This window comes from Nansenia antarctica, assembly GCF_963989245.1.
Source record: "Nansenia antarctica genome assembly, chromosome: 1".
NCBI classification, from domain to species: domain Eukaryota; kingdom Metazoa; phylum Chordata; class Actinopteri; order Argentiniformes; family Microstomatidae; genus Nansenia; species Nansenia antarctica.
The window spans coordinates 19,835,063-19,851,790 of record NC_137674.1 but is presented as its reverse complement, the minus strand read 5'-3'; the positions used below and the strand labels follow the sequence as shown (position 1 = coordinate 19,851,790).

At 47.8% G+C, this 16,728-nt stretch overlaps 1 protein-coding gene across 1 annotated transcript in view; it reads right to left on the bottom strand.

The window, feature by feature from the left end:
* Positions 1-16,728, bottom strand: part of inpp5a (inositol polyphosphate-5-phosphatase A) — a 187,478-nt gene that overhangs the window by 42,735 nt on the left and 128,015 nt on the right. Inside the window, exon 8 of the mRNA XM_080537304.1 lies at positions 14,040-14,124. Within this exon, the coding sequence (XP_080393430.1) occupies positions 14,040-14,124 (85 nt within the window). The remainder of the gene's footprint in view (positions 1-14,039; positions 14,125-16,728) is intronic.

Sequence of the window (16,728 nt, the reverse complement as noted above, 5' to 3'; positions counted from 1 at the left end):
ACTCTAACAAAGCATCTAACAAAGTATCATCTCCACAGTGTAGGTAGGCAACCTCTGTATGAAAAATAAGTTTACCAAGTTAACCTTAATGTAAAAACAGAATACTGTAAGTCATGTGGAGAGCTTGTGTTTCCTGTCCTCCACAGAAGATGAAGAACACCCCCCCTGCACAATGCACTCCCCCCCCCCCCCCACCCCCCGGAGACAAAGAACAACGATTCATTAGGGTAGTACTACCCTTTACTACGAACTACGCTTGTCTGCCAGAGAAGGGGGGGGGGGGGGGGGGGGTCCACGGTATAATTCAGGGTTTCAGGGGGCTGGAAAAGAAAGGTACAGGGAATGCCGCCCCATCACAGCGCGCTAGGCAACCATCTTGTGGGTGGGCTTTGTGAGACATTTACCAATTTTTCATGCCCATCCCTCTTGATGTGACCCCACTCGGGGGCTCTTTATGCCACTGACAGCTCCGTGCAGGAAAACATGCAGCCTCTCTGATAGCATGAAATCGGGGAACAAAGACCCCCGACCGCGAGGGAGAAGGGGTCTGCCGAGGCGCGCTGTGCTTCGGGACCCGCCTGGATCTGGACACAAACAGATGTTAGACCAGCCCCTGTCCCCTGTTTCAGCCCCCTGAAAAGGAAAGGCCTTGTAGGAGAAATGGGCCTGAAATGCATTGTTTTGGTAGCCTCCTCAAAAACAAAAAAGCGAAGAACCCACCCAACCCCCCCCCCCCCCCCCCCTCTTCCTCAAAGAGTTGGGGGCAATATGGCCGTCACAGATAAATCACTGCAGGGGGATTGAGAGAGAGAGAGAGGCCCATGAATTCTCAATGTGCCACTTAATGGGACCTCTTAAATATGATGGGATATTTGTGCGAGGCTGTGAAAAGGAGCCAAGCGACTTTTAATGTCAGTGTGCAGAGTTGTTTAAAGGCCCGCGGTGCCAACGGCGGGTTTACAGCTGTGACACAAAGGGCTCTTCTGTGGCCTAACTCTATGACTGGCAGCAGCCGCAGACCAACAACCCAGCCCCACGAACAAGACATCTCTTCATCACCGTAACATTCATGAATATTCTTCATGTCCGATATTTCAAACAGCATTCACTTTCAATTTTGAAAGATATATCCCAGGCCATAGAAATCATTCGTATTTTTGGGAGAAAGTACAAATAAAACGTTGGTTTGTATGATCGAACGGTTGCTATAAAACGGTTCAGAGAAATATGCGATCTGTTTAAAGTTACCATATACTGTACATGGGCTTTTCAAAACAAAAAACTTGGCTGACGTCCCTCTCGCTTGGAATTGTGTTACCCCTGGCTACCACAAAACAATGATGACAATATCTGAAACCTATACATATCTAACATGCCAACACTGCAATAATACTACCCGATGGATGTCATACTAGCTAACAAGCGATTTGTTGGCTATTTTATCAGATAGCTAGCGTCTGAGAAATTCTAGCAAGCTTATGCACTCATACAGTAGCTACTCTACATACAAGCCGTGACCACCTGTGCTGTGGCTAGCTACTTTTCTTTCCCACAAAAAACGTATTTACAAGAGAATGCAGCTGGCTAACCAGCTAACTAATACCCCTTTCACACATACTAGCCTTCCCAGTAGATTCCATGGAATTTACCTGGTACGGTGCATGTGTGAACGCAATTTACAGAGAAATTCGCTCAGGCAATTACCCTGGTCAGGACCTTGTATAATTCCATGGAATTTCGAGGGAAGGCTTAGGTGTGAACAGAAGCATGAACATTGTCTGGTCCGGCACGTAAAGAGTTATGTCTGACGCAAGACGTTTTCTCGTGGAACAAGTTAACCAATCACAGCAGTTTCTCACTTTGTACTTTTGGTGCCTTTTCCGTCCCCAGTACAAATCATGTTGTATTTTGTCTAAATTTGGACAAATACTAATTCCATTAGGTTTTTCATGTATAGTCAATTGTTATTTATTATGAATACAATGATATGGGCTTCTAAGTTGTTGTTTTCTACATTTAAATTTTTTTGGGGGTTAAAGATGTAAATGGGATTTTGCATGGGATTTGGGATGTCCCCAGTGTTGTTCATTCAACTTCAATCCCAAAAATAACTATTAAAAACATATACATTTCCAAATATGTTATTATTATTTCATTTTCCTGATCAATATCTATTGAAATCAAATATAGTTTTTATCCATTTTTTTAAAATGTTGTACAAAAAAATCAAGGTTGTATGCTTGTCCCTGCGATCACTGTCCACCCTGTTATGCTGTGTTAATGTCCCTTTTAAAAGAAAACCATATTTCTCAATCACATCACTCTCATGAGGTGACATCACATCAGTGGAGGGGATTTCAAATGTTGTAAGCTGTGTGATTTTCTACCTCTTTTACCATCTGATTTTTATGTTTTTACCCAGTGAGTTTAATGTGGTTGACCATAACGTGTCCACCCTGTTATGCCTAAATATTGAGGAGATCAATCAAATTGAAGTGCAAATTAGATTCTTCATCAAGTATTCATGGTCATTCTAGGCATTATGCTAACACAGGCAGGCTAAAGGCTAACTTTAACTCAAAATGTCCACCCTGTTAGTGTCCACCCTGTTATGTGTCCACTCTGTTCTGGAGACACTCGCCCTATTCAACTACAGAGGGTGTTGGAGCCAAAAAAGCTTTATATTATTATTTATGAAAAGCCACTTGAATGGTATTTTGAAAGTGGTACTTTGGCCCATAAAGACTTTTATTTTGAAAATGGGTGTCGCCCAATCTAAGGACATAATTGATATAAGGAAGTGATCTCTCCTTGCTTGGGCTTGATGAGTCCTGACTCGTGAGGGTGCGACACCGTTTTTCAACCATTACGATAAACCACCACCACATTAGAAAAGATTTATTGTTTTGTTTGATAACTTTGCTTTTGAATTCCTATCGGGGATAGGCCCGACCCAGAAGTGACACACATACAAACAAACATTTACATACGCGTACATACCACACCACACCAACATATATTACTTTCGTTTGTTACTTTTATTTGGACTTTGGATTTTAAGACCACTTCAATTCATGGAAAGGTCCAGAGTCTTTGTTGCAAACGGAGGAACTACAAACAGCAGGTGCGTTGGAACCAACACCCAATCATGCCAGGACAATGGCTAATTTGATAGACATGATAGCCATCACAGAGGGTATTCTAAATAAAATACAATTTAGGTGCCTGAGCTCGACCACTATGTTTTTCAGCAAGCTAGATATGTCCTTTATATAATAGAACATTAAAATATAGATAAATCAACAATTTATTTTTCACAAGTTATGAAGTCCAAATGGCACCGTATAAAAACAAATACCCAGTTGGCTAGTTAACCCACATCACATCAGCCAAAGTAGTGATAAATATAATTCCACAACTGGATACTACTTCATGTCCAATCATCGTTAGCTAGCTTACTTACTTAGCTAGCTTACTTACTAAATATACATTTTGTACTTGTTAGACGCATTGCACAGTGCAGTGGACACACACCATCTCCTCCCACAGCTGTCCTGCATCGCGCAGTGAGAGAGCCAGCAGAACTGCCCCAGACCCTGAATATCACTACTACTAAACATAAGAACTGCCCCAGACCCCGAATATCACTACTACTAAACATAAGAACTGCCCCAGACCCCGAATATCACTACTACTAAACATAAGAACTGCCCCAGACCCCGAATATCACTACTACTAAACATAAGAACTGCCCCAGACCCCGAATATCGCTACTATTAAATATAAGAACGCATAAGAACTGTGCATATGGCAGGACCAAACCAAAAGGTACATTATGGTATATGGCAGTCTCACGCGCCTGTCTCGTTCGAATTCACGTCTACTACGTTCCAGTTCTGCATCCAGGTGAATGCATGATTCAAGTAGCTTGTGCAAACCCGGGAATTCCATTAACATCTGTGAAAAGGTGCAAACCGGTAATCTTCGGGCATTTAGCTCATGTGTGAACGGTAAAAATCACTGGCGGACCTGGGTTGGGATTCCATGTAATTTACAGGGAACTGTGTGTGAAAGGGGCTTCATTTAGCTACAGGAAATGGGAAATAGTAACCCTAGGGTAAGTTGGCATATTAAACTTGTAAATGTAATTCCATACTAGACTTATACTTTCTTTATACTTGAACTGGAGGGATCTGCATATCAGATTTGCCATAAGGATTCAAGCAATAATGGTGTGAACTCCTGGGGAACATGACGGACTACCTCCCCCTGGAATAGTTAGAATGTGCCTGTGTGGAGCATTTTGAGGGAACTACTGTATAATGATGTGGCGTATTAACACTGCAGAATCCCAAGGTGTTGTAAGGTGTGTAGAACACTGAATGTGTGCATTAACAAGGATATACGCACTCTTGTGGTTTGAGGCAGTATGCGGATATTGGCTGTTAATGCACACCCTGTCATGCATTAACGCTTACTAAAGAAATCATATCTAACAAAGTTAACTCAAACAAAGTTTGGCCTCCTTCGAACTGAACGATGATGACTGGTTGTCAATTGTCAATTGCTCAATTTGACAGGAATTCAGGAATTAGTTTCACTTGGGAAAGTTATAATAATTCTTGGCATTGGCCATGTCAGCTAGCATCATGTCAGCTAGCATCATGTCAGCTAGCATTGGCCATGTTGCAGACTGTCCAGAGACCAAGGAAACAGTTTCCATTAACTGGTTTGGAGTGAATAAGCTACAGTATGTCGTCAGAGTATTTCGTCAGTATTTACATGTATATAGTTTGAAAGAACTCTCCCAACTGCAATGCAAAAAACAAGTTACAAAGTACAATAAAGCTTTATTTCTTTTAACAAAGTGTGGTGTGCATCTCAACTACCAGCAGTGCAATATCTGTAAACATACTATCTGTACTCTCCGCTGCTTCAGACTCTTCCACTTGTTGCGCAAAGCGGGCCAGGGTTTGTCAAATCCTTTGTTGGGCATCTCGTTTCTTAAGTCCTGGTATATCGTGCCATTTCTTTGCTGTTTGCCGTGTAAGACATGTTTAGCAGACATGTTTTCATCCCGCGTAAGGGAATACCCAGGGAGACGCAGACAGGGGAGACAGTTGAGTCACGTGAGTTGAATGTTCGCTACGTCAGAGTTTATTCGAATTACCTGTTTCCATTCAACTTAATGCACATTAACTCTGATTTGCATAAGGCAAAAACCACCTCAAGCGAGTGTACAAACTTTTGTGTGAATTAGAGGAAGTTTATTTTCGAATTAAGCCATCAAGTTTCCATCAAATATCTAATGCAAATACTTCAAAATGCCAATCAGAATGGTTTATGGAAACACGACTTGTGTCCCTCCGTGTGTGTGTGTGTGTGTGTATAAACCATTACATAACCCTGAAACAACATACACCGTCCTGGGACCTGCTTCGCACCCCCAACCCACCCGGCAGAAAAAGCAGCTATTATTCTGCTGGGCTGGCGGAGGCAGAGGACTACATTAGTCAAAAATAGACTGACATCATACAAGCAGGCCACTATGCAGGAGGCACAAAGACAGCTTTATCCAACAGTTTATGCCACTTTTAATTTGGACTAAATAACAAGCCTGTGTTTTCAAAGGCTGGTGTCCTTTTTAACAAAGATAGAGGGGCGAGGACAGTGGGAATGCATTAATCTAGTACATTGCGGTAGACAAATAACACACATAAGACCGAGCGGAAGACACAGTCAATTATTTGAAGGGGCGAGAAGAGAAATGCATTCCTAAGGAAAGGAGAGAACTCTCAACTCGATAGTGACAGTAGTGAATTCCAGGTTTGCTAGGTTTATTCAAAGTTAATGGACCGATTTTTGTTTTGTTTTACTGTCGTCTCTAAAAACACATCCGCTGGTAGTTCTACACCGTCTCATTATGTGACACCACACACATGATTGCTTGTCTTGTCTACAACAATGTGACAGCCTGAGATCTCAACACACTGTAATGTCCTAGGGGGTGTCAGGCAGCTCGTATGACAGGCCTGTATTAGAACACGCTTGTCGGTCTGCCTAGCCTGTTAGCTAATATACGTACTCAGAACACCTCCCTCTCACCTCCCCCCCTACCCCCTCCTCTAGACAAAAACGTTGTTGTGTTCCTTTTCTTCTCTGCTCTTATTTTAGGAGTTACTTTCCTGCGTTGGAATTTAAGGACAAACAAACGCAGCCGCATTGAGAGGGGGGAGTGGGGGTGGGGTGGGGGGGGGTGGAGTGAAAGTGAGGCGGGGGTGATAGACAGAGAGTGAGAAGAGAGAGAGAGAGAGAGAGAGAAGGTAAGTGAGTGAGTAAGAAAGGTTTAACTTTGATGCTAACCCCCACCCTGCTAACACACTGATGCTAACCCACTGATGCTAACCCACTGATGCTAACCCCCACCCTGCTAATCCACTGATGCTAACCCCCACCCTGCTAACCCACTGTTGCTAACCCACTGACGCTAACTCCCACCCCCACTAGAGGCTAAGAGGCTCTCTGAGTGAGTGTCCTCTCCAGTGTCCTCTCCAGATTGAGACTGCAGATGTTGCAGCAGCAGCAGCCAGCCTCACACACTATGGACCGACCGGGGGGGTGGGCTGGGGCCAACCCAGGGCCTGAGAGGCCACTGCCCCTGTCTGAGAGAGAGAGGGGGGGGACCAAGTGGGTGCCCACTGGTGCCAGGCTCTGCCCTCACCCCCCGGTCACGCCATCACACCCACCGCTGGCTGGCATGGCGGGGGGCCCAGCTGCCAGCGCCCGCAGCGCGGCCCAGGCTAGCACACAATGGCTGAGGCGCCGTGGCCGGCCTCAAACGGTCTGTTGTTAATGAGTAGGGCTAACAGAGGCCACGGCTTGTTCTCCATGTCGCGTCGTGGTGTTTTAATTGCGCGGCCGGCCGCTCTGATATCAAAGGGACGTCGCTCGCGTTGCGCCCTCGTAGCTGTGTGTCTCTCTCTCGGTGTCTCTCTCTGTGTCTCTCTCTCTCTGTGTCTCTGTGTGTGTGTGTCTCTCTCTCTGTCTCTCTGTGTGTCTCTCTGTATGTCTCTCTCTCTCTCTCTCTCTCTCTCTCTCTCTCTCTCTCCATTCATTAGCATCGAAGGCAAACAGAGAGAAAAAAAAAGAGGAGAAAACAGGAGCTGTTGTCCAGGGGGAACAGTCGTCTCTCTCTATCCAGACGGGTTATGGCTGATATAATGGAGGCTCATTGTGACAGATTAGAGTCTTCTTACTAGACAATGACGGTTTATCATATCGGCTAAGGAAACCACGTTGTCCTGGCCTATGGGGTGTGAAGATGAGGTGATAGAGAAGAGAGAATAGAGTGATAGAGAATAGAGTGATAGAGAATAGAGAACACGTTGAAGCTAGCTACATGGAATACAATGAAATATCATACGCCTCATATAAAATAGGGTGGATTTGACATGCTTACATGATAAATCTACTACATGAATACTAAGTCATTGTTATGTGATGGTGGGGGTTTATCATATTGGTCCAACCTAAAGACTAAAGACTGCCCTCTGAGATAAGATGAGCGTGTTTGTCACTGTGTGTTTGTTCTGGACAGATTGTATCTAATCTGATTAAGTAGATACTCCTGATGTGGGACTTTGGGAGTGGTGTGCGTGTGTGTGCGTGTGTGTCTGTCTGTGTGTGTGTCTGTGTGTGTGTGTGTGCGTGTGTGTCTGTGTCTGTGTGTGTGTGTGTGTGTGTGTGGGTGTGTGCGTGCACATGCATATGCGTGCGTATGTGTGTGCCTGTGTGTGTGTGTGTGTGCGTGTGTGTGTGCGTGTGTGTGTGTGTGTGTGTGTGTGTGAGATGGGGGGCCAGGGGGGGTCACAGTCCCCAGTGTCCAGGGTCCCAGGGAACAGAGGCCCAATCAGTGCTAGCCCACTGACTAACGGATGGATGGCCCCCGAAATTAATTAGCCTGACTAATGTAGTGTACACTTAATTACACTGGCTGGGTTTTGATTTATAGCCGGCCCAGACACACACATGCTAATCAAAGCCTGGATCAAAAAAAGCGAAAAAAGCTGGAGATTATTTACCCAGAACAGGTTCACCAGCCCAGACAATGGGCATCAACAACTCCACATGACTTTCTAGCCTACTTGAAGAATGATGTGTATTGTGTATATACCATGGACACGCATTATTTAAACACACATGCTAGCTGACAAAACATGCATGCTTACACACACACACACACTTTTTTTAACTGGGCTTGGGCCATACGTTGTAAAGCGTCTCCAAAGCGTGAAAAATGAAATATTTATGACCCTACTTGTCGTTAATGCGCTTTTTACAGCGTTTCATTTGGAGCGGGGCTAGTCGACGGCCCCACCTTCAATTTCATGCTGCTCAAGTGAGAGAAAGGCCGGGGACAAAGGGGAAAGATTGATGCCTGTGGGCCGTCCCCTGCCCTTCCGACCACCGCAGATAGGTGGCGCCACTAAATACCCTCCGTAACCTGAATCTCACTCAGAGGCAGGGCCCCTTTAGCGGTGAGAGGCCGCTAGCCTAATGAAATCTGCCCGTGTAGCGCCGGAAAAACTTCAATTAAAACAGGCCCGAGCAGTGTCACAGGGACAGTAGATCAAGTCAGTAATTAACCTTCCCCCTGGCCTCTATTAATCCTTAAATTAGACGGGCCAGCCCAGGAGCACACGCACCATTTCTGCAGATATAAAAATTTACATTCTATTAAGTTTAATTAGGAGGGATTTTTTTAAATATACTGGAATCCAGGCAGGGAGCCCTGGTGCTGTCACTGTGGCTGCTGATTCACAGCCCCCGTCCCCCGTCCCCCCCGGGGGGTCCCGCACGTCTCATCAAACACCACGCCAAGCTCCGTCATGCCCAAGCTGCCCCCCCCCCCCCCCCAGCACACCACTCACACGCACACAAGTGGTCACTCTGCTCCAAAGAAGCCTGGGAGAGGTGGGGTGGTTGTGTCTCAGGAGGTAGAGCCGCCGTCTAATGATCGCAAGGTCGGCAGATCCGTGGTTCGAGCCCCGGCTGACCACCACGCAAGACACTGAACCCCAAATTGCTCCCAGTGAGCTGGCCGTCGCCTTGCATGGTAGCTTGCCGCCATTGATGTGTGTGAATGTGTGTGTGAATGGGTTAATGAGAGGCCGTTGTAAAGCGCTTTGGATAAAGGCGCTATATAAGTCAGACCATTTACAGACACACAGACAGGACAACAGCCCAACTCTTTTTTTAGACTGGTGTGTTGTGTTTCAGTTCTCCACCTTTCCTCTCCTGAAGTATCGCATTTGTGCACGTTCCACCACATTCATTTCCAAGCATAGGATTTGGTCAAAGCACGCCGCTTACACCGATCCACTTCCATTTAGATCCACGTGGAAAGGTGCAGGAGTGTCCTCACGTACTTCAGGAGAAAGGTGGAGAAATGGGACCCAGCATTGCATTTTCTGCCTTTCTAGAACTAGCATCCCTGGACGACTAGCCTTCTCATACCCCAGACCACCCTATACACTACTAACTACCCTATACACTACCAGACTACCCTATACACTACCAGACCACCCTATACACTACCATACTACCCTATACGCTACCATACTACCCTATACACTACCAGACCACCCTATACACTACCAGACCACCCTATACACTACTAAGACAACCCTATACACTACCAGACCACCCTATACACTACCAGACTACCCTATACACTACCAGACCACCCTATACACTACCAGACCACCCTATACACTACCAGACTACCCTATACACTACCAGACTACCCTATACACTACCAGACCACCCTATACACTACTAACTACCCTATACACTACCAGACTACCCTATACACTACCAGACCACCCTATACACTACCAGACTACCCTATACACTACCAGACTACCCTATACACTACTACCATATACACTATTGCGACTACAGGCAGTGAACACCAGTGAAGGGTGTAAAATAAGGTTGTGAAAAAATGTCACAGGCTTGTCTGTTGTGTTTTTTGGGTCACAAAAACTCCCTGAACCTCGCACAGACAGAGGGCTATTTTCCCCCCCAAAATAAGGTTCATCGAATGCTGGAACCTGTGACTGTCCTGTCACTGTCCCACAGCCCCTAGTCCTCCCACCCAGTCAAGGCCTGAGCAGGGCAGGCAGGACCCTTCCCCTGGACCCCTGCACCCTGGCTGGACTCTGGAGGTACAACCTACCCTGGACCTCTGCCTGGAGCCTAGCCTGGCCTGGCCTGGCCCAGGGAAAGCAGGCAGGGGAGGAGGAGGAGGAGGAGGAGGAGGAGAAGGGGTGGTGGTGGTGGTGGTGGCGGGGTATGGACCACCTCCAGGGAAGCTCAGCCCCTGCATTAGTCTCCACGTGGCTGTGTCTTTTGTCCCTCGGTGAAAGACCCTCTGAATGGGGGTCAATTGAAGCCAATTCCCTCTGTCGTACACAATTAATGGGGGAGCCTTGGACGGGGGGTAGGAGAGGGGGGGGGGGGCTGGTTACTGATCCCACCGCACAAGCATGTCTGGAATCTGCCACCTGTGTCCCACCCTACGACAATGTCCCCTGACTGGGAGAGGAGACTACCTCCTCCACCTCCACCTCTACCACCACCACCTCCACTACCATCACCTCCTCCACTACCACCACCTCCACCACCTCCACTACCACCACCACCTCCACTACCACCACCACCACCACCACGTCCACCACCACCACCACCACCACCTCCACCACCACCACCTCCACTACCACCACCACCTCCACCACCACCACCACCACCACCACCTCCACTACCACCACCACCTCCACCTCCACTACCACCACCACCTCCACTACCACCACCACCACCTCCACCTCCACTACCACCACCACCACCACCACCTCCACTACCACCACCACCACCACCTCCACCACCTCCACCACCTCCACCACCACCTCCTCCACCTCCACACGTGGTGGTGGTGGTGGTGGAGGTGGTGGTGGTAGTGGAGGTGGTGGTGGTAGTGGAGGTGGTGGTGAAGGTCGTGGTGGTGGTAGTGGAGGTGGTGGTGAAGGTGGTGGTGGTAGTGGTGGTGGTGGTGGTGGAGGTGGAGGTGGTGGTGGTGGTGGTAGTGGAGGTGGTGGTAGTGGAGGTGGTGGTGGTGGTGGAGGAGGTGGTAGTGGAGGCGGTGGTAGTGGAGGCGGTGGTAGTGGAGGTGGTGGTAGTGGAGGTGGTGGTGGTGGTGGAGGAGGTGGTAGTGGAGGCGGTGGTAGTGGTAGTGGAGGTGGTGGTAGTGGAGGTGGTGTTGGAGGTGGAGGTGGTGGTAGTGGAGGTGGTGGTAGTGGTGGAGATGGTGGTAGTGGAGGTGGTGGTGGAGGTGGAGGTGGTGGTGGAGGTGGTAGTGAAATGGTGGCCAAAACCATTTGTAAATACCAAAATTCTCTACTGTACTGTACGGGGCACAATACTTCCTCATGAGATTATAAGGAAGAGCCTTCGAAAGGGTCACGGTAATAATAGCTGGTGCCTAATGTGTGTATGAGAGAGAGTTGAGAGAGAGTTAAGAGAGAGAGAGAGAGAGAGAGAGAGAGAGAGTGAGAGAGAGAGAGTTAAGAGAGAGAGAGAGAGAGAGAGAGAGAGAGAGAGAGAGAGAGAGAGAGAGAGAGCGTGAGTGTGTGTGTGTGTGTGTGTGTGTGTGAGTGTGTCTGAATCAGTCTCTCAGATAAGCACGTCCAGATCGATACACCACAACCAATCTAGTGTAAAGCACCCCCTGATGTGCACTAATTGTCCTGCTGACACTAATGGTCATTAAAGGTCTGGAATGGCTCCTGGCTGTGAGTGAGACTGACACGGAGGCTACACCCATTTGTTTACTGGTGACATCACAGCTCCCTTCAGAACCACACGCGGAGCCGAGCCCGGGTTCGCCGTTAAATCAAGACATCCACTAAGCGCTCTACGCCGGACGGCGTTTAGAATTCCGGCAGAGAATACCGCCGGCTTTAACGAGCGACCGGCCCGCATGACATCAGCCCCTTTTGTGTTATTAAACGGTGAGTATGAGGACCCCCTTATGAAGGAGGGGGGACGGGGACGTGTGTGTGTGTCTCAGGGTAGGGGGGGTTCATGCCCCACAGCCCGGACTTCCTGAGGGTCTGACTAGAGCCCCCCCACCCCCATGCAGGGGAAATCAATCGGAAACATCTGCACCCAACAACTGGAGCAGTAGTCGGTCGGTGTGGGTGTGCGTGTCCCAAGAAGGACACACACCGGTGCCAGCCTTGACACACATCCCTGGAAAAGGGGTTGTGACCCCCGCTGACCCCCACTCCACTTCAACAGCATTTCAGAGATGCTAGAGACACAGATAAGGGGGGGGTGCTTACCTATCGCAGAGCAAAAGGGGGGAGGAAGAGGAGGGGGGAGAGTGGGGGGGGTGAAGAATTTTTTGAAGAATGTCAGAATGTGCGTAGGTCCCGTCACCTGAGTCATTCTCTCAAATTGACCGAACGTCGGCCGCCCCAGCGTGACTGACAGCAGGTTTATGATTTCATCATGAAATATCATGATGAAAGTCACCGAATATGAAGGCAGAGTGTCTTGTGTTTCAGAGAAGTGCTCTAGCCGCACACTGCTCTGCTGTGCACATGGGACCTCCGCTGATCACCTCTGAAGAACCCTCCTATAGCCTCACATGATCGGCTCTAATGTGACCCAATTACCGCTGTGAAATCCAATGTACCACGGCCAAGTTCCAATGCAATCTATCAATGCGATGGATAAGATACCGAACTAATGTCGTTAGCGTTAAATATGAAGACATAATCAGAATCAACATGTTGCATCAATGACGTTTCCATGAGAGGGGGAAAACAGTCGACCTGTCCATAGGACTGGCCAATCCAGGAGTCCGTTGCAGTAAATAAAACCTTTATTTGTATAGCGCTTTTCCTGCAAACGTTGCAGCTCAAAGTGCTTCAATCATTATAGAATCCTAATTGAATGATTGAGTAATTTAAAGGCAATATTAAAAAGATGGGTTTTTAGTCGACTTGAACATGTGCTGAGGTTGCATCCCTAATGTAAACTGGCAGTGAATTCCACAATCTCGTGCATAAAATGAGAATGCAGCCTCACCAGATCTCTTCTTTTGTACATGTGGTACACAGAGAAAACCAGCGTCAGAAGACCTGAGAGCTCTCAGGCAGTAAGCCTTGAGCGACGAGGTCATTCTGCGCTCCTCTAGCGGTCGGACGGTGGAACTGGAACTCGGGATCAAAAGGCCCCTCCTCTGCCTACCTCACAGGATGAAGTCTTTCCTGAATTGTTTGGAGCGAAACACCCTCCATTCATCCCCCATCTCCCCCCCCCCCCCCCCCCCCCCTCCCTTTGAGAGGCTCTGCTCTAGAGGAACAATGGCCCCCACACCTACAACAAGGCCAGCCATTTGAGGGCCCATTGTTGTGAGAGAAGGAATCACCCCACAAGTAGGTCCCTCTCTCTCTCTCTCTCTCTCTCTCTCTCTCTCTCTCTCTCTCTCTCTCTCTCTCTCTCTCTCTTATCATAGAGAGCCACTGTCTGTCTGTGTAACTTTACGGCGTGTTGTCCTGTTACAGCCCCCCTATCCATCCTCACCACCAGGAATGCTGAATGACTCCACTACACTCCTAGTGGACTCATTTGCACCATGAAAAGGGGGGGAGGAGGGAGAGGGAGGGAGGAAGAGAGAGAGAGAGAGAGAAAAGAGAGGGAATGGCACCATAACATAACAATGCAGTTGGAGGGTTGGTTGGCAAACACAGCTGTGCTGGCCACAGTGGAGGAGGATGAGGCAGAGTTGTGAGTGCTCTGTGGATGTGCCCCCTAAAGTTAATGACATAATATACTCAGTTACACACACGCACACACACACACACACACGCGCGCGCACACACACACACACATACACACACACACACACACACACACACACACACACACACACACACACACATACACACACAAGCTGATATCAACATGCTTACCTCAATAACCTGCTTTGAATCCAACCTGAAGTTGAAGTCCCCAAAGACAAAATATGGCACCTTCTCATATCGCTGGTCAGTAATCCTGGAAAAAAAGAAAAACAGTTTTTGTCATCAAAGTTCTTCTTATTCCCTGGTGGTTGAATGACGCATGGATACAGTCTCTCTCTCTCTCTCTCTCTCTCTCTCTCTCTCTCTCTCTCTCTCTCTCTCTCTCTCTCTCTCTCTCTCTCTCAGGGCATTTAATTTCTGAAGTGCACAGCACCACCTGGTGGACATAAACACGTTGGACATAAATACGTATCTAAAGACACACCCCCCCCCACACACACACCCTTAAAAAAGGTTGAGAATGCGTTCAAAGCATCAAATCATAGTTTAGGGAATGAAAATGAGTTAATGGAAAAGTGCAATTTTAAATAGTAAATGAGAAGATGTCTTTGGAGTGGCTTGTTTGACCTATCACAATCTGGGTTGGATTGCTTACTTTCCATGCACTTTCACACTTGCCTTGAGGTGCACTCCCCCATATGGATTTAGACAGATCGGTGTGAGAGTCTGTGCTCTGACCATTTCTATGCTTTAATACATGAGAGAGAGAGAGAGAAAGACAGAGAGAGAGACAGAGAGAGAGAGAGAGACAGAAAGAGATACAGAGAGAGAGAGAGAGAGAGAGACGGAGACAGAGAGAGACAGAGAGACAGAGAGAGAGAGAGAGACAGAAAGAGAGACAGAGACAGACAGAGACAGAGAAAGAGACAGAGAGAGAGACAGAGAGAGAGAGAGAGAGACAGAGAGACAGAGGCCGAGAGAGAGACCGAGGGAGAAAAACAGAGAAAGAGACAGAGAGAAAGACAACAGAGAGACAGAGACCGAGAGAGAGACCGAGAGACAGAGAGAGAAAGACAGAGTGTGACAGAGACAGAGAGACAGAGAGAGAGAGAGAGAGAGAGAGAGAGAGAGAGAGAGAGAGAGACACACACACAGAGAGTCGGGGCAGTCCAGCTGATGTGTGAGGAGGATTCATGGAGTGCAGATCCCAGAGTCGTGGAACGCGTCCAGAGCCCCCAGACAACCCGGCATCCCGGCGCATTTAAAACGCACCTTAAGCGACGTATAATTAACTTCCTATACCTCATCATTTACTTAGGAGAGAGAGAGGAGTCCCCTCGTCTACGGGGGGGGGGGAGAAGAGGAGATACCAAATGAAGACTGAGGAAGGTGCCTCCGCCTCCGCCGGTGTAATTAACGACTCAGGATGCTCGGCTCGCTAATCGGGGGGGATAAATCTCTGGGTTAGACCGCCGGGGGGGGGGGGGGGGGCTCCAGATAACAATATATTTATAGGGCCGTAAAAAGAGAGGTACTCGGTGGTGGGTCTCTCCTCCCAGGCCCTCTGTCGTAAAGCAGAGCTGGTGTCTGTGTGTGTGTGTGTGTGTGGGGGGGGGGGGGGTTGAGGGGCAGGGAGGTAGGGAGTCTGGGAAAAAAGGTGCCTTGTTGGTGTTGTTGTTGTGTTGGGGACACCTGCACCTCTGTCTCAGCCCAGCAGTGAGGGTCGGGGGGTGGGGTTGGGGAGGGGAGGGAGGGGGCATTGAGGGAGGGAGGGAGGGTGTTAACACTGTTAACACTCAAGACTAAAAGCTGATGTCATGGATGACCTTCCACAGGTTCATAACGACACTGTATTCACTTCACATTTACATTGGAGCTGTTTAACAAGACACTTTTATTCAAAGCGACTTACAATGAAGAGATACAGGGACAGGTACAGGGAGAGTCTCCCTGGAGGAACTTTAGGCTCAGGGCCAATCCCAGTTCACCCCTTGGCCCTAGCACTTAGGCCTACCCCTCCTACCCCTCTACCCTCTACCCCTCCTACCCCTCCTTTTTAGGGTAGGGTGTCCTGGACGGGTTGGGTGAAGTGGTAGGGCTATTTGGCCCTCCAAACTGAGTTTCTTTCCATAGGCACACTCCAAAGCGAGGGTTAAAATCGAGTGTTGAAATCTCCCAGAATGCCTTACGAATCATTGGCAAGATAATGGAAAACACACAAAGAAACAAAAGAAAACCACAAATGTTATTATTTTTCTTCGTTAATAAAATGAATGATAAGAAAAATTCTGATAACCATCGTCTTAGTTGAGTGTCATTTCAATGTGTTACAGATCTTTTCTTTCTAACAAGCATAACATCTCGCTAAGCTATCTAACGTTACAACAATGTTTTAAGGTTGATTTTTGACAGTCCCGCATTTTGACATATTTCCATGTCGCATCTCCCCCCTTTGATGGCACATGACGCCCGAAATATAACTCATGTTCAGCCGTGAAGTTGTTGCATTTGTTACCACTCCTCTAATACCAGTGCAGACTGGCAGAGAAGGAGCAGGGGTTGCTAGCCTACAGAGCACCGCTATTCTGTCATGAACTGGTGATGAAGCCTTGTTCCTTGTTATACCACCACCCACCCACCCACTACCACCCACCCACTAACACTCCCCTGGCTAAAAGAATGAAAAGTGGCTAGGTGCCTGCTAGGTAAACAGACCAGAACTAGTGTGTGTTACTGAAAATATTTCAATAACACAAATGAAAAAAGATGTAGTGATTATGATGTAATTATTTATAGAGTGAAATGATCCAGTATGAACAGAGTAGGCTATACTGGGTATGACTTCTAGATGTGTTTC